This window comes from Amphiprion ocellaris, chromosome 15, assembly GCF_022539595.1.
Source record: "Amphiprion ocellaris isolate individual 3 ecotype Okinawa chromosome 15, ASM2253959v1, whole genome shotgun sequence".
NCBI lineage: Eukaryota > Metazoa > Chordata > Actinopteri > Pomacentridae > Amphiprion > Amphiprion ocellaris.
In genome coordinates this window covers 24,483,308-24,505,563 of record NC_072780.1, presented here as the reverse complement: position 1 = coordinate 24,505,563, position 22,256 = coordinate 24,483,308, and the positions used below count along the sequence as shown (strand labels likewise).

Genomic DNA, 22,256 nt, shown 5'->3' with positions numbered 1-22,256 from the left:
TTCTCCGTTATCCGCAGCTCCTGCAGGTGCTCCTCATATGCTCTTCGTCTTTCTGGAGAAGTGGCTTTTTCCATATCCACAAGACATTTATCTATGGCTCTCTCAACCTCTCTTAAAGCCCGCTGCCTCTCATGTCCTACTCCGCTACTGCATGCTAATGGGGAAGAATATGAAGGACCCTCACTCTCTGAGTCTTCATCACTATCTCCATCCTCACTGGCATCAGTCTCATCTTTTTCTGGGCTCCGTTTCTTCACTGACCTGTCTCCCCTTTTCTCTGCTTTGGCCAGAACCCTTCTGATTACTGGATCATATCCACCCACAGCCTCATCTGACTCCTGGCTATCCTCTCCTATTTCCAGGCTCCTGTATCTCTGTCCACCCCAAGTATCCAGATGGGTCTTCTTTGTTTTGCTTTTGGAGCTTGGATACATCTTTATAGTTGTTTTAGCCGTGCTCATCTCTATTATTCGGTCATCCTCATCCTTGATATGATAGCCACCCTCCTGTTTGATCACTGTGAGCTGAGGATAGACATCAGCAAACTTGACCTCCCCCTCATAAGGTAGGGGTTTCTTCATTGGTGTTGCATGTGAGAAAGGTGCATTAACCTTCTCCATCAGCTTTTCCGTCTCCTTGACATTTTTTGCGATCTCCTCTGCAATCCGCTCTCTCCGGTCTTTTGCAGCCTTCAACAGCTTTTGTCCTTCATTTTCGAACAACTTCATAATGCCAAGCTCCATCTGTCTCTTCTCAGTGCACTTTTGTCCTTCCCTTTCTTCTGGCCTGCTTTATGGGTGGACACCAGCACCTGCATCGTTTCTATCACATCAGGATTGAAAGTCCCCTCTACTGGCCAAGGTCGGTCGATATCAGGCCAACGCTTGCTCCACTTCTCTGACATCTCTGCAATACCTTTAACAAGCGGATTGTTCTTTTGGACTACATCAACAGGCGTAATCACTCTTCTAACTTTACGGTCCATCTTGGACATCGTACATTCAACAGCCTTTAAGCCAAATCAACCTCTCTACAAATGTTTAATAATCCTCTAAATCAGTAATGATCTATTAATCACTTAAATAGTCAGTTGGTCAGTCTGTTGTCAAGCTTCCTCTCCAATAATTGAAACATCCCCTGTATGTATACACAGATGTGCTTCGTTGACCCCAAACTAAAGGATTCCCTGAGTCACTGCTGTAAAAGAAACACCATAGGCCCTATATGTAAACAGACTAAATATGTATATCCAATATCAGCAATAAATGTGTGTGTGTGTACATAAGTGGAACAAATATACATCAAAAAGTTTGTGGATAAAATCCGCTAGCCTTGATGACATTGGATGCAGGAGCCACACATGTTGTCATCTGCAACCTCAGCTTGTGTAGAGCACCATCAGCTGTCCTCTCATCTGTCCTCTTGGGGGATTGGAATTCAGACGCATTCCATCTCCTCAGTCTCCTCCACAATTCTCACACATCACAGTTGAACATTGGAAAACAAAGAAAACAAAGGGTTAACGTCATATGATCACCATCAATCTTATACATCCCCTAAAAACTACTCACTGACATTTGCACACATCTCTGTCAACATGTAGGTCATTTAATCTTCTCCAACAAAAGACTTCCCCAAGGAGGCAACAACCTCTTTATATCATTAGCTCCCCTATAGCCAATCACAACCTCTATATATATACCTATTGAATAAGAAATCTATTCTATATCAAACAAAGACACACTACAGCCTTCCGGACTTAGCTATAGCACCACACACACTCACAAAGACAGACAGACAAGACGTTTAAACAGACAAAAACCACCAACAACACTTAATCCTCAATTTTAAAGTTGAGTCAATCAGAAATGTCTCCTATTTCGTTTATTCAGTCATTACCTGTTTCATTTTGGCCAAATTTCTCCCATACAAACACCACAGGGACCAATATCAGAGATCTCTCTCCCACACACAGTCGCTGCAGCCTCACGCAGCAGACACACTCACAGAGCAGACATCAGGGAAGGGCCAGCGTCCACTCCAGACCCACAGATGTAGGCGACAATCAAACTCACAGAATAAACACCCACACTCAACACACTATCAAACAAATCAAACTCCCAACATAAGACACACAGGCCTACTCAACAACGTCCAAAACACTCTCAGCATCCAATCAAAGACTCAAGTCATTCATACATAATCTAACAGCATGCTTTAAGCCGCTCTTGTAACTCTTTTTCCCATATCAACTAAATTTGTGCTACCACGGGGCGTAAATAACCAAACTGAAAAGCTTCTTCGGAAACCATACATTTACAGTGGGAACTTGAAGAAACTTCATCTATGACCAAATTAAAATTTACACCCCCAGTTCTGTGAACTGACCCATTACATGTAGGCTATTCACATAACAGGGTTTGTGGCCAGTGCTACCTGCCTCCCAGAAGGCTTTGTCCAAATCTGCGGCTTCCCTTATTATCCTCATTCCTATTTTTCTCAAACTCTATTTACCTTTAGGCCTCTTTTTCTCTCTTTCACTTATTCTCTCTTTATCCCTATATTTTCATTTTGCCAATTGACCTCTGGGCCCCAAAGGTAAGATCTACTCTATCCTCTTTTCTTTCTAAACACCAATTCGACTATTCAAAAGCCAACTTTCACTTAAAGCATCTAATTTACACGTCTTACCGTTAACAAGATTCAGGCCTGTCTCATTAATCTTGCATGGTTATTTATCTTGCTCCATCGTTACTAGTTCTGTTATTCTACATTTACCCCTTTAACTTCAACATTTATTTCTCTTCAACTTCTACTTCTCTTCTCTACTCTATTGCTGCAGCATAATTTCTTTTTACAATTAAACTCTCTCTCTTTAACTCTATAAACTTCTTTGTCTTGTAACTCAACTTTTATCTATGAATAAACCCCCCAATTTAGACCGAACGCTATTCTAAACCTCAGCACATCCTGGAAGATGCACACATGATCCTTTACAGTGCAGCCAAACACCACCAGCTTCCACGCACTAACCAGCACCCCAATGTGAGAGAAACATACTCACTTCTGACCGGTCCTTTTTCTTTGAAGCGGTGTGAGAGTGCACTGGAGCTGTCCGTGACCTCAGATGAGACCACAAACTGATCCCATCCTCGTCGCCACTAATGTCATGGTTTCTCTGATGTTCGTGATGTTCGTAACTATTAGTTTGATGATCTTGAACATTTGTGTGAGAATATGCAAAAACAGAAGAATGCTGTAGGGGGGGCAGATACTTTTGCACGGCACTGTACTTAATATGTAATGTGAACTAACTTGCATTGCACCCCAGGGAAGGTGAAATAGTGTTTAGCTTCGGTATAAGGGTCATCTATGGGGTTGAAGCGAAAAAATATGTCAAAAAAATTGTAATTTATAGCTTGAATACAGAGTACAGAGCAGGAATTTGGTTGCGGTTCATCTGCCTTGACATAAGGACAAGAACAGGAGGAAACAGTCAACACAGTTAACAGTTTTGTCCAACGTTCAAACCCAGTTTGTCTCAAGCTCACAAATTCACACAATTTATTTTGTTTGATTGATTTGTGTTTTTCGGTGGAGTTATGTGCTGAAGTTACTTTTTTAATGGGAAGTCAATAAAGGATCATATCATTGTTCCTGACCACTGTGATTAGGTAACATGGTTAACAAGTACACAACATGCAACAGAGTTCAAAAACAAATACATCTTCCAGCACCTTTGAAACTAAATAATTAACATGTTATTTCTTATTTTTTGCACACTAAGACACTTATGAAGTTTTATAGTTTGCTTGAGGTATTTTTTGACCAACAACATTTTATCCATGTCGCCAACACTTCATGCACTATAAACTAATCCACTGATTGATTTTATGTGGAAGTCATGTCGTAATGCCAATATTACTGCTGCAGACGAAGTTAATCATGCATGAAACTGGCACCCAAATTGTGCTGTTAGTTCTAATTAATCACAATGTACCATCCCTGCTCTGACAGTTAGAGTCTGTATAAATATCAAGTTATTGAATTTCAAAACAGTAATTAGCCATTTAAAAACGTACAAATAACAAAACATTAACATGTCACTCCAGTCAAAGTGTAACCCTAGAGGAAGATGACATGACATTTTAAAAAATGGACAGGTGTTTAATAATATTACCATTTGGTTCTCGTGTCATTATGGCCTCCAACCCAAATTAGCCAACTTGTAAATACTTACTGATGCACTGACTGGAAATGAGTGATTTTCATCTTTCCTTTACAATGAACCTTTAGTGCTTTATTTGCTGTACACTTATCAAGTGAAACACACAGAGAAGGCATTAACTTCCCAGTCATATCCTATTTTTGATATAATTTATCATTAATTTATTCACTGTTTGCTGTCAAACAAACATTTCTCAGTTTTGATTCAATTTCATTTTAATTCAATCAATTTTGATTGTTTCAGTTTCCCAAATGACTTTGAAAATAATGACTGATACTGTGAATTATACAATATTTGATGTTTAATGGTGTATCTTTAAAACTCATTATTCTGTAGCAGGTGTAGTGCAACTTTGGTGGTGCACCACATATCACTCCATGCAGTAGAAACACTACGTATATTGTTTTTCTTCTGTGGTGATGTTGAGGATATGCTGTTCTGCCATGAATTTACTGCACTTAACCCAGATCTTGTCATTTCCATTTGTGTACTTGTGCAGAGGAAGAATATAGAAGTCCTTGGTAGAACTCATTATGTCATGTAAAATGCATTTACAGCATAGCCTTAAGTCTGTCTTTTTTTTGTTTTCATTTTGTAAAACATTTTTGCCATTTTCTCTTTAACATGTCAACATCAGTCTTGTTCAGAAACAAAGAAGAAATACTCCCGTTTTCCCAGAGTGCCCGAGCACTCACACCTGCTTTATTCTAAATGCTTTGAAAAATTGAAAATAGAGAGAAAGCAGCTCTCTTCTTCTCGACTATGTCCTCCTCGAGGTGGCATTTGGAGTTATCTGACGAGGCAATAAAAAGAAAAACCTGCTTGTGCATTTTACATCTGATTAAATTAGGTGTCGCCTGGTAAGTTCATCTCAGCATTAGTTATGCCTCACTAAAATGGAAATTTGTTTCTTGGAAAAAAAATGGACATTAAACACTGCCCTTTGTAATAAATGAAATGGGAATTGCAAATATGCGCACTCATGAAATTGAACTGTGCTCTCTGGTGACTGGGTTGTGGGTGCTGTGGAGCTGAAGTGCAGTAGAAGTGCTGGGGGCAGAGGTGGTTAAATGTAGAAAGTAACACACTGCCTGAACAGGCTAATGAAGCTGCTGTTTATGACTCACTGATAGTGTGTCATCTCTTGAGTGACAGCAAGATTCCAGTTCACACAAAGACACATAAATCTGCACACATACTCCAGAATGTGCTTCAATTTACCAAATCTAGTCTTATGTTTATTAAATTGCATATACACTACCGGTCAAAAGTTTTAGAACACCCCAGTTATTCCAGTTTTTTATTGGAAATTATGTATGTTAATGACTTATTGTGCTCTGAAATGAAAACATAGAACAAACTAACAAATTAAATGATAAAAATAATCAATTTAGAAACCAAAATGTATTCTAAACTTTTGACTCATCAAAGTAGCTACATATAGCAGATAAAACGGCTGAACACACTCGTAGCATTCTTTCCACAATGGAAATCAAATATTCTTCAGTGCATTCTTAACTCTGCTGCAGAAGTTCTCATAAATGTGTGGAACTTGTAGGTTGCTTTGCTTTCACTCTTCTGTCCAGTTCATCCCAAACCAGCTCCATTGGGTTTAAGTCTGGAGACTGTGCTGGCCACTCCATGTTTTCAAGCTTACCATCTTGTTCTTTTTTTCCTAAGGTAGTTCTGGCATAGCTTGGACTTCTGTTTTGGGTCATTATCTTGTCATCTGTAGGATGACAAGATAATGACCAACTAGGAACATGCCAGAGGGTACTGCATGGTGCTGCAGAATGCTGTGGTAGCCGTTTTGGTTCAGGGTACCTCTCAATCTGTACAAGTCACCAACCGTGGATCCAGCAAAACAGTCCCAGACCATCATGCTTCCTCCTCCAATGTTTGACAGTTTATGTCACACACTGAGTAACCATCCTTTCACCTACTCGACAGTGTACAAAAATCCTGCGTGATGAACCAAAGATTTCAAATTTTGATTCATCATTCTATAATACCTTCTTCCAGTCTTCAGTAGCCCAGTGTTTCATGGCCCACGCAAGCCTCTTTTTCTTATTCTGAAATCTTAGCAATGGCTTTCTTGCTGCAACTCGACCTGTCAAACCTGCAATTCCAAGTCTTCTCTTTACAGATGAAACTGAGATTTGCTTACTATGACCATTATTAAGCTGTGCTTGAAGCTTTTGTCCTGTGAACCACCTATCATGCAAGCTGTTGACTCTCAGAAACTTGTCTTCTGATTCTGTTGTGGCTTTGGGTCTTCCACACCTCTTCCTGTCAGAGTTTCCCCCAGTTTCTGAGTGCCTTTTGATGGTGAAGAAAACTGTACTCACTGACACCTTGACTTTCGTCGCAATTTCTCTGTAGGAAATATCTACATCTTTAAGTGTTGTGATGCTCCATCTTTCTTCTATTGTTAATTGCCTTTTCATCTCTCCATTTTTATAGCAACACACTACTTTCTGCAGTACAATACTTTTCAAATATTGCTCTGGATGGTATGGTGCCACGGTGTGTTCCAGCACAACTTTTATGCAGACAGAGGGGGTTGTAAGTAATCAAGAAAAATTGAGACACCTGTAGGATTTGGTACTACTACTATGACCTTTTTGTATAATTCTGAAATGTACATTATTTTTCAGTTTTGGAAACCTTACCTTTTTTTAACCTCCGGCAGTTCACCACTTTGCTTTGTACCATTTCAAGCTATTCATTGAACTTGAACTGCTTGAATTTCAATGAAAAACTGGCCTCATCCAGGCCAGAAACACACTGACAAAGGAGATCAGAGCAGCTAAGAGTAGCTACTCGGAGAAGCTGAAGAGCCATCTTTCAGCAAACGACCCTGCATCAGTGTTGAAAGGCCTGAAGAATATCACTAACTACTACAAGCCTCCAACCCCAACCTCTGTAGGGAGCCAACAACTAGCTGACGACCGGAACCAGTTCTACTGCAGGTTCGAAAAAGACTTCACATCCCACACCCACACTGACAATCTCCCTACACAGCCATCAACACCTCCTGCAGCCCAGGCTCTTCCTGTTCTTGCAACCCTGCACTCCCTACCTTCTGACACTCAACCTGCAATCAAGATCCATGAAGAAGATGTCTGCCAGCTCTTCAGGAAACAAAAGACCAGGAAGGCAGCAGGCCCAGACCGAGTCTCAGCTTCCTGCCTGAAAGCCTGTGGAGACCAACTGTCGTCTGTCTTCACTCTGATCTGCAATAGATCACTGGAGCAGTGCGAGGTTCCTTCCTACTTCAAACAGTCCACCATCATCCCCAGTCCACAAGAAACCAAGATCACAGGACTGAATGACATCTGACATCTGAAGTCCTTTGAGAGATTAGTTTTGGACCACCTGAGGGACATTACTAGACCCCTGCTGGACTCCCTGCAGTTTGGTGAATGAGCAAACAAGTTTGTGGATGATACAGTCAACATGGGGCTGCATCACATACTGCAACACCTCGACAGACCAGGGACCTGCACAAGAATTCTGTTTGTGGACTTCAGCTCAACCTTCAACACAATCATCCTGGAGCTCCTCCTGCCCAAACTCACCAGCTGTCTGTCCCACCCCCTACCTGTCAGTGGATCTCAGATCCCTCTCACCCAGGTCACTACCTCTTTGACCTGCTGCCCTCCAACCACCACCTCAGGAGTCTGACTACCAGAACATCCCAGCACCATAGCAGCTTCTTCCCTCAGGCCATATCCCTCATGAGCAATAAATCAGAAAATCATTAAGGACTCCTGCTTCACTACCAGTACAATATCCAATACATGGACAGTATTTCTATCTCATCCGGAATACCTCAGTAAGAATGTGCAATATTAAAATTTAAAGTGTATTTCAATTTATTACCCCGGTTAAGCAAATATATGCCTTTTTTTTTTTTTTTTTTTACACATTACTTTGTTTACACTTACTTTTATACAGTACTTCTTATACTTATAGCATTTTTTAAATTTAAAAATTCTCAGATTTAGATTTGTATATTTATTCATTTACTATCTGTTGTTGTTGCTTGTTGCTGAGTACTACAACTAAATATACACCATGTCAAATTCCTTGTCTTTGGGAACTCACTTGGCATTAAAGGCTTTTCTGATTCTGATTCTGATTCTGAAAAATTTGGGCATTCTAAAACTTTTGACCAGTAAGCTTTTTAGAGACGCAGGGTGTACAACAAAATTTTTTGGTGCTAGAAAGAGGCCACATGCAAATTATACAGAACAATATCGCCATTTATAGTATGATAGTGTTCAACAGTCAACTTTTCAAAATAATGTCAAACCAAAATCCAAGCATGGAAAAAAACATTTTAAATACAATTACTCTCATCACTATGGGCCATATGTGTCACGGTCCCTACCTGGCCCCCACTTCCTGCTGTCTACTTTTCTGTTTGTTTACCTCTCCCCTCTGCTCTCTGCGCTGCTGGTATTTAGCGCAGAGGGAGGGCAGCTGCTGGACCTCCACACATGCAGCTCATCTCATACTCTGTTCAACAATAAAACCAGGTTCTGCACTCTACTCAGCGTCAGATCCTCCTGCCTATTTGTCTTCGCTACTGAGATCACAGTGCGTCCCGAACCGCCGCAGCAGCTTGCCTTCCCCCTCCCCAGAAAAGCCTCCAGATAGAGGACATAGACCCCCCGAAGAAAGCCTTCGGATAGAGGACTTGGAAGCCACCCTCCGGATAGAGGATGTGGACCCCCGGACTGCTCCGGCTGACCTGGCCCCCGCTACCCGAAGAGGATCCAGCGTCATCCATGGCCACCGTTCTCTTCCAATTGCCGTCAGCACCGGCGTGTGCCTCCCCTGACTGCCGCCCCATGAGCCTGCCTTCCCCACTTCTCCCCATAGTGAGTTTTGCCTTAGTAGTTTATTGTATTAATGATTATTTTGTAAATAAAACCTTTTTTGAATTCGATATGCCTCCAGCTGCTCTGTGTGGTCTCACTTTGGGTTCAGACTCCCCCCGCACCGTGACAATATGTTAAAATTTTACCAGCGGCCACTGTCAGTGTAACTGCTGGTGATTGCTGATATGGAGAATTGTGTACAGCACGCACAGAGGAAATCCCACTCCCCACACTGAACAGCTGTCCAGTGCTATTTGAAAAAGAGTCAAATGGCATTAGATGTAGGTCACCTCTGCTTGCTGCCTCTTAGTCTGATCTTCTCAGTTTTTATCATGAGTGAAACACTGGCAGAGAAAAGTCAATGGAAGAGCCATTTTTCTATAAACACAAAAAGCCAGCCAATCATTAAACATGTCTGCTTCCTAATTTGTTGTCCGAAACATTCATCCAGTATCTATGCACCGCAAAATCCTCATTAGGTTCGCGGGGGGCTGGAGTCTGTCCCAGCTGACTTAGAGTGAAGGCAGGGGACACCCTGGACAGGTCAGCAGTCTATCACAAGGCTACATATAGATACAAACAAGCACACTCACATTCACACATACAGACAATTTAGAATTACCAATTAACCTCAACATGTTTTTGGACCATGGGAGGAAGCCACAGAACCCAAAGCATCGGACACATGCATACATATATTCATTTTACTAAAAACCCAACTATTATGTAAAAAGTTTCACGTTAAGGTCTGAGCAGATTCTAAAAGTTCTGTATTTGTAACATACATTGCCATCTTGTATATGACTAGCTGTTTTAAGTGTTTTTACTGTGTCAATTGGAGGCATTGTCATAAAATTATTAGTTACCATGCAAGTGACAGTTAAAGGTAGACAAGCTGTATGAGGCTCACAAGACATGCAGTGAGTGACTGGTACTGCACTAAATTAACAAACAGGTGTGTGATGGAAATCAGTACAAAAACGTGTAATTTTTCTCAACTGCCAGCTCCCATTAGCACACTCATCAAATTGCATTTTACAGATTGATTATTTACTGAGTTAAATTCTCACTGAGAAAAATTTACTAAATAAAGTGACAAAAATTGCCCCCCAAAATGAATTGCCAATGGACTGAGGCAGGCAACAATAGCTGATATATCTGTTTAATCACCCAATCCTAATTTCTCTATGTCCTTATGACATGAGGCTTGGACGCAGGTTTGCGTTCAGTAGGGATATATCTGTACCACTATTTTGGAAGGACAGACTTGTCATGATCAATATTTGTGCAAACTCATTGACATCATCTTTGCAGTAATGTCATGTTACGGTAGATAATTTCAGTGAGTCCTCCAAGAGGCTCACATCACATGCCGTCATCATACTTACATGTCAGACACTGAGGGGGCCAGAGCTGATGAAATGGCCTCCTTTCCTATGAGTGTGCTGATAGGTTATCAGAGCTTGGCAAAATTTTGGTGAAAAAAGTAATTTTTGCCATTCTGTGATGGCTTCCCCTGTTGCCTCTTTAGCCTGATAAAACTAATTAGCAGACATAAGTACAGATGGCAAATATTCACTAGAGAAGTATTTCCTAAAAACAATGTGTAATTGCCAAGCACTTGCATTTAATAATATGAAAACTAATCAAAACATTTTGAATTCTGAATTGGTTTCATAGTTTTTAAATGTACGTATATGGACTGAATGTAAATTATGTGGAGCTGTGTTTTAAACAACAGTAGTAATAAGAAAGTCGCATTTGAAAAGATAAGTCCTCAGAATTATATATTGTCACAGTAATGTGAAAAGTACCAAATGTGTCTTTTTTCAGTAATACTTCATGAAATAAGTTAAATTGCTATAGATACCACCATGAAATATATACAGGTTAATAAAACAATATTTTGGAAACAGAAATAGGTGACTTCAAAATATTCATTCAGTTAAATTTAGATATAGTAATAATATTATTTTATATTTGTTTCATTTTGTTTATGTTTGAATTTCATATTTGAAACCATGAAAAGGCATGGCACTGAGTTGTCTGTAATGTGAGATGTGTTTGAAAGCTCTTATAAACAGCTTTCGAACAAAGCTGTTTATAAGCTTGAAAAAAAGTATTGATCAAGACCTGGTTTGAAAGTTAGGATGTTTTTTGTTTTGATTTTGTTGTTGAAGAATTACTTTTTACTATGTTAGGTACTCTAACATTCTTTCATTCTTTTCAAACTGAGATTAACCTAACAGTTAATTTGCAACAATTCTAAATGATTCTAAATGATTCAACTTGCCTTTTGTGCATGATTACGCTGCTCAAAATCTGCACAACTGCTCGTCTGTCTGTCTGGACATTTATTTGACTGTGAGAGGAGTGAATCCATCAAAGGTGAGAGGGTAGCGTAAAGTAGAAGCTCCTCTGCATGCACGCATTGCGCAGTGTAAGACACTGTCATAAATAAATACAGTGAAAGCAGAAAACATAATTAGAAAATCAATCACACTAATTAACTGCTAATTCCTTTGAGGGCTGTATAGGTTTGATAAAAGACGGATTCCTTTAGAGTGAAATTTTAACTTCATGTTAATGAGGCGGATTGAAAAAGGTCTGTGGTTAGAATATCTCTTACTGTTTGTGCGTGCGTGCGTGCGTGCGTGCGTGCGTGCGTGCGTGCGTGCGTGCGTGCGTGCGTGCGTGCACCAGGGATGTGATGCTGACTGGTATAGACTAGTCTTTGTTGCCACCTGGGGCGTAGTCTGAGCTCTCCTAATATCTTTGTGCATCACATGATAGAGACAACGCTGTGCTCCTGGCCTTTAAAATGCCGACCTTAACTGTAATGAAAAACGTGGCTTTTCATTATCATATATGTATATGTTAGTGCCTGAGGGTGTGCCAGCCAATAGAAAATGAGCACGGAAAACAAGCCAGCCTTCCTCCTTTCTTCTCTTCTTTGTCTCCCCTGAAGGATGGAGATATCCCACAGAGCCCATCAGCTCCTGCAGACCCTTCAGAGGGGGAGCGTCTGGTGCTCTGCTCTCCACAAAGCAAACATATCTAACAGGGGCCACTGATGCAAAACACAGCTGAACACCTCCACAGTCCACAGTGAGCGATCAGGAAGAGGCAGAACATCATTGCTTCACTTTCCCTCTGTCCTACATCAAGAATAACACACATTGTCAACAGCATGCAGATAATATTAGGTTTAGAAAAGCAATTGTGGCTGCGTTAAATAGCAGGATCCTATATACCTTTAGAATACTGATTATGGCTATGTTAAATAGGAATATGTAAATGTGAGTAGCATTGACGTGATGAGTGTGATTGATTACAGAGGTTACAAAGGTTGTTTCAAAGAAGACTACAAATTAAGAGGAAGAACATTCCATACTAAATTTCTCACCACTGTTCTTTTTTCTTTTCTTTATTTCTATTATCTATACTATTGAGTCATCACTGATATTTTTTCATTTGTTGAAAGTGCTCTAATGTAGTTGGTAGATCCATGAAGTGAAAAGCAATTGTTTTAAGTAAAATTTTAAGTAAACATTTAATAATAACTGCACATTTATGCAAAGTTGTAGATAATCTAATTCAGTTATTATAGTAAGAAATTCATCACCATATGCACTCAACACTGTTGAAAATATCAACTGCCAGAATTATAAATCTCTGACACATTCAAACCACTCTCTCTCCAATGTTTTTAATAAGTAAATTAAATACTTCATTTAATTGCTTGTAAAGTACATACAGCATGCACAAAACTCAACAAATATGAAAATTTTTTACAGCTTTAGGCAGTATTTATTTTTTTCACAATTTATCATTGCAATGATTAGTCCACACAGGAACAGTAAGTCTTACTAATGTTTTGTGGATGGATAAATGAGATCAAATGCTTTTTGGGATGAATATGAAATATTATAAAAACAAAGGAAAGGAAAACACTGAATTCTAGCATAAGAAGTTGTTCCCTTTCCATCCGCCAAACATGGTGATGGTAGTTCATGGTTTGGGCCTGTTTATCTTCATCAGGGCCCGGATATTTTGCCATCACAGATGGAAGAAATTATTCAGAATTAAACCATTAGACAGTGATTCATGTAGCAAGAAAATAATTGTAGGGATACAAGTCACTCTACGAAAGACTACTTAAACATGGAGACAGTTACTGTTTTGGCTAAGTCAAAATCGCAACACCATTGACAAAGAACCTGAAGCTAGTAATTTATGGGAGAAGACCTATAAACATCACAGACTTGAAGCTGTTCTGTATGGAGAAAGGAGCTAAAATTCTTCAGAGCCGATGTGCAGAACTGACCAACTTCTGCTTTCAGATCTCGAAAGCAAGGGTTTACATTCTTTTGCCACACATAGTAATATTGGATCATTTCCCTCAATAAATACAATATACAACAGAAATAAATACACCTGTGTGCAAAACACCTTAAAGTACCATTACTTTTTACTTTAACAGAAGCATATTTGTTACATATTTCCTCTTCTGTAAAATACAGTTTATTGTACTATATTAAAAATACAGGTTCCACAGTAGGAACTCAAAGCAACAAAAGTCAGTAAGCACATAAATGAGAACTAAATCTCAATAGGTCATATATCCCTTCAGTGTTTGAATTACATGTTCAATCCTCTTGCGAATGAAGAATACTCGTTTTGTACACATTTCTTGAAAGTTGTTCTTCATTCTTCAGAGGCTATTTCTTTTGTTAATCTTTTATGTATTGTTTGTCTGTCCTGCTACCCCCCACTCCCATCATCCCCACTCTCACCCTAACTGGTCGAGGGAGATGGCCACCTTCCCTGAGCCTGGTTCTGTCTGAGGTTTTTTTTTTCTCCTCCCGTTAAAGTTTTGGGGTTTTTTTTTTTTTTTTTTTGGTTCCTTCTCACTGTTGCAGACTGCTTGTTCAAAGGGTTTCCAAAGGGAACTTTGGATTGTTGGGTTCTCTGTTTAAAATTTGTATCGTCTTCACCCTACTATGTTAAGTGCAATGAGATTATGTTGTGGATTGGCTATTTACATAAAATTTAATTTAATTTAATTGAACTCTTTGGTTTCAAGTAAGGCAACATACTTGGCCAGCTCATGCAGCTAATCCAGTCCCATATATTCACATTCCCACCTCTCTGCTTCACTGTCAGAACTATTCATTTATATCCAGTTTCACACCAAATATAACATAACAGATACTGACCGAAAACTAAGAACGTTGGAGTCTTCACAACACTGACTATCTAACTCTGGATACATGACCATTTCAGAACCACGTTCAAGGCTAATTTGAAAGTGCAAGTGTACTCAATTTTTTTCCAGTGATCACAAGTTTTCTAACTTGTGTCAGTGATCACAAGTGTATTCACTTTTGTTGCACTGAGTTTCAACATTGAGCCCTGAAGTATGGTATTTGTTTTGATTCATAAAATGATGTAATTTACTGTGTAACTTAGAATTAATGGAAATTTTGAGAGGTGATACAAAATTGAAACACTTGACTTTAATGTGATATTGCACAAGGGTGTCCTCACCTTGTTGTATACTGTAAATGATGAAGTATAGCATTTTTGTGGCATTTGTTTAATTGGTTTCTCTGTATCTACTTTACGGACTTGTATGAAAAATTGATGGTTTAGGTTTATCCAGAAATATATACTTAAAATTCTAAAGGGTTCCAATACCAAAGGCCACACCAAAACTTAACAGGGCAGATTGTCAATTGAGAGGTTATTATATTTCAGTAATATCTGAAAGAAATATTTGGAACCTATAGTCTTTTAATTAAGAAAACAACAAACTTTGGTCTGCTGTGTGTTGTAGATCCACATCAGGTCCTGAGGCACTTCTTGACAGCGTTAAATACTTGTTTGTGTTGACTGAAAAAACATTTGAAACTGTGAGAGCATGAAAAAGTGTGGATGCCTTTGTGGCCCAACTAGTACACAAATAGAGACATAAGAGTCATAGAAAACACAATGATGAAAAGTCACCATGCATTACCTGCTCATCACTAAAGACACAATTAAAATCCTAATATGTGAAAATAACAGAGCACTTAGAAGCAATTTTTTTATTTCTCAGGGATTGCTGAAGACCAAAACAGAGATAATCATACATAGAGACCCAGATTCTAAGGTGAATACATTTTAGCATGAAACTTCAGCTGTGTACCTCCACGTATCTCCATTCATAAACTGTAGCTGTTTCAGTACAGCTCAGTAAAGCTATGACAGATGAAGGAGTTGATTTAGAGAATTATAATTTGGTATGTGCTCTCTAACAGCAATTATACCCATTCCTAAACAACTTGTCAGATACTCCCTAGGTGATATTTGTATTTCAAATATAATTAACAGCTTATCTTCTCCATCTCCCTGACACTTTAAATTGCGCGCTGCACAGGCAATTTCTGTAGACCCGCTCCATAAGCCTGACTATAAATGCAGACGAATGAGGAGTGGGCTCTATTGGATGGCAATCTTCAGATATAGTATGACTTACAGCACAGCATTTTACTGAAATTTAAACAAACTTGAAAGCAGATGAAGATTGAGGTTCTGCTTCTCCCCGCTGCTGCCATCCTTCCCAGACTGGAAGAGGAAGCTTGTAGGCAGACAGCAGGATAATACCAGCACAGTGAAGGCACCCGTCTGCTTGCCCTCAGGCAGAGACAGGAGTGATAGGTGGCTGAGTGTGGAGGATAAAGAGCACATGAGAAATCGTGTGAAGGCCCTGAGAGGCCAGGGGAACCAGTGTCACTCCCTCCCCAGGGACATACACTAAATCAGTGCAGGAGGAGGCATGGGAGACACATCTCTAGCTTTATGAGATAGTTAGCATGTGCTGGCCCCTCCTCCCCTCTTGTTTCCCATTTAAGAGCTGACTGGTCCTCCGATAACGGATGGCACCACAGGTAATTGGAAAATTGGCAGGCTTGTCAGGGAGATTTGGTGGATGGAACAAGTGTATACGATGCTGGAGTTCATGAGGTGTCATCCCACAGGTAAATTTATATCAACCTCATGGACTGGCACCACAAAGTATCCAGAGTTCAGGAAAAAGTAGCACATTTTCCTCAAGGGGAGACTGTATATCAAGACTGTTCCAGAGACACTGACAAGGTTCCTGTTAGTAAGAGATCAGTTATGCATTAAACCTAACCTTAATTTACCGTTTCTACACATATGTCCGCAACTGCTTTAAATAGCTCTGTACATCCGGCATTTTGTGTCTTTAAAATTCTTCAGTCCAAAATGAACATAGACCAATAAAATTTTTGTGTCTGCTAAGTAGCATTTTGAGATCAAGACAATGCAATAACAGTCGTCAGTCTACCACATCGATATCTGAAATATCAAAAGTGAATGACACAAAGAGGCAAAATCCTTCTTTCTGAGATTGGGTGGGTGTGTAAACAAATATAAATAGGGTGCTATGTCAAACTCACTACCAACCTCTTGATGCCTGTATCAAGCTTGGAGACTTCATTGTTGATGCAAACAGACATAATTGGCTTGAACGACTGTAAGAATTCCTAAGCTTTCATGCAGAATCCTCAAAAACTGGATTTCATTGCTAAGCAATGACAAGCAATTACAATATTGCCCCTTTAAAAATAGATATTCATAATGTGCAATTGGACATGGCTTCAGTATAATACATTATTAATGTATTAGTTGTAGAAGTGGTTAGTAGTAGTTTAGGTTGCATATGTCTTTAGTTAAGCTTACAATGTGTCTCAGTGTGTTGTAATCTAACTTTGTCTGTAAACCAGTCCAGACTAAAATGTCTCAACACCTACTGAATTGCAATGAGATTTCGATAGGCATTCATGTTTTACAATGCAATAGTTGCAATCACTTTGAGGATTCCTTTCCTAAATTTAGATTTACCAAACATCTGCAAAAATGGAATTCTCACCAGCTGCACTGTGTAACTCACAATTGGAACGCCTCTACATCTTGCCTCAGTAGGAAACTCTACTGCCTAAATCATGAGCCCAAAATATTTATAGCTACACTAAAAATGCCACGTTCATTTAAGGTCAAATGTGCTGGCCTGTGTTAGCTTATTATTGGGGAAAAGTTACTCCAAAAGTGCATTTAAGCATAGAAAATCTAATCAACTTAAAATGTTCTCAACTGCATACTTGATGTCAAGTGAAAACTGTAGATTATGCTGCTGAGAAAAGTGATTTTTTTTCTGCAGCACAAGTTGGCTTACTTTTAATTTAATAACAATGGTTTCCACTGTAACAAAGCTTTTCATTACTCCAGTCAGTGGTATACAATAGTATACCACTGACTGGATCCTTTTCCATTCAGTGTCAGCTGAGCTTATGAGTATTATTTAAAACATTTATATATTTGTTTTTTGTTTTCAATTTAGCATGCACTCACTTTCTCTGTTTCTGTGTTTAATTTTTAATTCTTGAAAGGAAAAATATGTAATTGGAGGACAGAGGAGAAAAGAAAAACCTCTGCAATTTATTTTAGACCAAGAGCAAGCAGACCAGTAAGCTTGGTAATATTATTGAAATGCTTGAAATAACACAGATATGCTATGATGAAGTTACAAAGATGATCATTTTCAAGAATTACAATTATGAACAGGACTGTACCCAAAAGTCAATTTTTTAATTAGTACACTGATGAAATTCCCCATCACAATCTATTGTTAAAAGATTTCTCTGAAACTTGAATTTTCAAAGACTCATTTTTACTCTGCCAAGGAACCTGGCAAAGTTATGTGACGATCGGCGTACATTTGTCTGTTTGTTAGCTACATTACTCAAAAATGGACAAATGGATTTGGATGAAATTTTCAGGGAAGGCCAGAAATTACACAATCACCACCTGATTAGATTTTGACAGTGATGCAGCTTATAGTCTGGATCCACAAATTTGCTAAAGATTTATGTATCATTACAAAATAGCATCACGGTGTCACTGTAGCTATGATAACAAGTGAACGCTACGTCAGCTGCATGCTGACGATCACATGATTGTGATCCTACTGCAATCCACCACTCCGAACTTATTGGGACTTATCTGTCAGAAATGATATGACTGAGCAGCCTTGGTGGAGTAGTGCGCTCTCTGAGTGCTTTTCTTGTTCAATTAGCGATCTCACAGTTGAAACACATTGCAGCATAAATAGAAAAAACATGCTTCCCCAGAGATTGGCCTTGAGGAACAATAGATACATGCAGTACAGTTTGTTTTAGGAAAAAGAACCAACATTCTGTGTAAGCAGTGATCAGATCATGAGAGGATGAGTTCGAGAAAGTTTACCCTTTATAGTATATACTATGTGTCAGTGAGTACACAAAAACACGCACATAGGACTCAAACCATCCTGGATTGAAAGAATTAGCACCTCACTATTACCACACTCAGCTAGCTGGAGGCATGTAGATTCATGGGGTGTTGTGGGCTGTGGATCCCAAACTGGTGATCACACATTCTAGTGTGTAGATGTGTTTATTAACCTCTGGAGGGGGGATAATTGTATCTGTCAGAGTTGTTTAATCACCGCTGCAGCTCTCTCCACTGTCACTTTCCCCTTGTCTGCTTTACTAAATCAGGTGGCTCCTGCTCTCTGTGTGGCACTTTCTTGTTACTTGTAAAACTCACACAAATATTTATGGGGGTACTTCAAAAAGTTCTTGGCCTCACCGGGAAAAATGGGCCTAACTCTCATTTTTGGGTATAATTGTATACTGTAATTCCTTCTATCACTGTCCACAAAAACTTTTGCGGAGCTCAAAGAAAAAAGGCGAAAAGTAGAAAAAAGGTTAGAGCTGGTGTGCTCTTGCTCCAAGACAATGGATTTGTTGACAGAGCACAGGTGGCAGTAACAATCAAATGTGGGTTTGAATTTTTGAGCTCTGAACTCACTGAAATGCAGGTAAAGGCTAATGGTAAAATTGTGCACCCAAATGCCTGTGACCAACAACTGTTGAACAACTGCTGCCACACAATAGTAAATTCCTCCTCTTGTTATTACTATTATTGTTATTATTAGTAGTAGTGGTAGTAGTAGTATATCTATTGTAATATCAATGTATGTACACTAAATAGGGGGAAACAGAGCAAAAATGTTTTAAAAATATAGTTCTTTGAAGTAGCCACATTTTATCCAGGACAGACTTGAAGGAGTTCACTCATATGCTCAGCTCTTCTTGGCTGCATTTCCTTCAGTCTGCACTCTAACTCATCCCAAACCATCTGAGCTGGATTTTGGAGGGTGATTGTGGAGGCAGGGTCATCTGATGCAGCACTTCTTTACGTGCCTCTTTCTCATACAGTCCTTATAGACCCTGGACATGTTTTGGTTCATTGCCCTTCTGTAAAACTATTGATGGATCCACCATGCTTAAGCTAGATGGGATGGTATGTTTTTGCAGGGTGTTGTGGTAGCCATAGTGATTAAGTGTCTGAATAAATCTCCAACAGTGTCACCAGGAAAGTCAGTGTATAATTCCGTGGGTATTATTTCATAGTCTTGATTACTTCAGCCTTGTCCTCCTACTCAGATGCTTCTGATGGTGGACTCTGTGGAACAGTCAACTACATAGTCTAAATCTAAGAATACTACACGTCTTTCCATCTGGCTGACTGAATTTGATGCCACATCATTTTTGTGTGCTCTAGGTATCCAGAACAACGTCGTAGTCTAGCTTTGAGCACTAAGATGGTGATTAGCTTTTTCCTTTCGAGGTAACTGGACAACCTCTGTGCTGCAACACTACAGAAAAGAAAATTTAAATATGGAATGCATTTGAGTTTTCCATTCTCAAGCAATAAACATAAAATCACTTTGAATGTCAGTTCATTTCTAAACATGCATTTCTGCAGTTGGTCGTGGCAGACAGAGGTCATAACTTCCATTACTTTGTACCACTCCTTGGTTTTACAGTATCTAAGAGCTGGTTGGTTCAGTTTTCCTCTTCTTTGCAGAACCTGGTGTGTTTCAGACTACTTTGTATGATATTTGACTGAATGATGTGTCATGTCTTTGCAGGAGGAAGAGGAACAGCAGTTGGAGGAAGATAACTCTGTTAAAGAGGAAAGACCAGAGCAGGAGATTTCAAACAGAACCTGAGTGGCATGACATAAACACACCTGCTGTGTGGCTTCTCCTCCAGTCCTAGCTTTTTCTGTTCAGACTATAGTGCCCATAACTTTCTACTAGCCTCCCAAAGTTTGTAGGCAGCCAGCTGTTCCACTCAGATGGTCTAGTAGCCAGAGGTGTATTTTAGAAAACACTAATCAAATGGTAATATCTTTAGTTTTATGGTAGAGTTTGTACTTTTCATGGATGGTGCTGGACACATGGACAGATTTCAGACATTTTCATGAAGCAGCGCATGAAAACAGCTGACCACAGGAGCACACACTCCCCTATGCTCCTTGTACAGCCAAGATACTGTATGTCTGACTGTTAATACCCAGCCACCTGATGTATTTATGACACTTTCCATGCAATCTATTTTCATACAGTAATGATCATCAGACAGTGTGTTCACAGTGTCCTGTTTACAAGATGAAGCTAGCAGTGTGCAACCAAGCTTTCTTCTCTGAGCCCACAGAACATATCTTCTTCCCTGCTAAGCATGCCCACACCTGTCAGACATCAGCTTGGAAGTCCTTTCCACTGTCTTCAAATGATATTTGACTGGATGATTTTATTTTATTATTATTTTTTTTTTTTTTTTTTTTTGCATATCTGTCTCCATCCCCCATCTGAAATATCTGCTTATCTTTTAGTTAAAGTTCTGTGAAGTACTGAGTTTTGTTTTTTGTGTTGGAAAAAAAACCTTACAGTATCTTTAAGTAGCACATACTATTTTGTCATTGGATTTGTATTAAAATCATCCACGTTTAGGAATGTGTCTATTCAGAGATTGTATTTACATACTTTTACTCCTCTTTCCTAGCCAGATGGTTGTTTGACCTGCTTGTAATATGAGGTTCAGACTAAGTCACTGAGCAGCCTATGAATCATCACTCAATTGTCAACAAAGTTTCACAACTAAAATTTTTACATTAATTAAATCCAAAGAGGCAGCAAAAATGTTCATAGTCTACTTATCTCATATCTACTGCTATATGTACCCAACATTAGAAGTAACGCCAAGTGATGACTGTCAACAGAGAGCTAACGAATTGTTAGATCTGACCAGAGACTACTGTCAGGTTAAATAACTGTCAAACTTTCACAGTTAATTTAGTTATCCCTTAAAGTGCCAATAAATCTGAATTGCAAAAAAGTGTTGCTTCTTTGTGATTGATACTCAATGCACATTAAAGATCAGAATGTCTCAGTCACTGTGGTTCTGGGCTTTTTTGGTGTCTGCCTGACTTGGCAACACAACAGCAGAAGTTAATAGATCTATGACTCTAGAAGTGGGAATTTTGCTTTTGTATAAAGTCAGAATAACACCATAGACTTCAAGACAAGACATAGATTATCTCCCTGCATGTCAGTGATTTTAATGGTGTCCCGGCCATATATGATTGATTTTTCATGGTATTACAGCAGACTCCCTGTTCATAGAGTTCAACACAAGCATTCCATGAATACAGTGTCTAACTTTATGACTTCAATTTTATTGATATAGCGGCAATTACAATTCAGATTGTCTCAAGACACTTTACAGAACCCATATGCCTGAACCACCAGGGCAAGCCCTCAGGCAACAGTGGCAAGAAAAAACTCCCTTTTAACGAGAAGAAACCTTGAGCAGAACCCGGCTCATATGGAGGGACCCATCTGCCACTGGCCAGCTGGGTTGAAAGGGGACAGAAGAGGTAGAGGGGGACGGATGGGAGAAGAGGGGGGTAGGGGACAAGGAAACATATGTAACCATATACTGTTATGGTGTAAGGCTCTGGCATTAAATATCACCAGCTGATATTTAATGCCAGGTGCAAACAGTGTGTATATGAGCATATCAGGTATAGTAAGGGCATTACAGAGTAGGCAGCTGGAAGCAGTGGACTGGAGGAAATACAGCAGCAGCATCCCACCGTGGACATGATGGAGACTAAGTCAGTTGATGGAACAGCAACCAGAGATCAGTGGAGTGAATGCAATGCAATAATGGTATATATAG

The 22,256-nt window shown here is 39.4% G+C and overlaps 1 protein-coding gene across 2 annotated transcripts in view; it reads left to right on the top strand.

Moving 5' to 3' along the window:
* Positions 1–21,468, top strand: part of phf14 (PHD finger protein 14) — a 144,624-nt gene extending 123,156 nt beyond the window's left edge. Inside the window, exon 19 of one of the 2 annotated variants that reach the window (XM_035952771.2) lies at positions 20,162–21,468. In XM_035952771.2, the coding sequence (XP_035808664.1) occupies positions 20,162–20,242 (81 nt within the window). In that variant the 3' untranslated portion in view covers positions 20,243–21,468. Of the gene's footprint in view, positions 1–12,085; positions 12,194–20,161 lie in introns of those variants that run through there. The other variant, XM_035952769.2, reaches the window with a different exon arrangement.
* Positions 21,469–22,256: the final 788 nt, after the last annotated feature.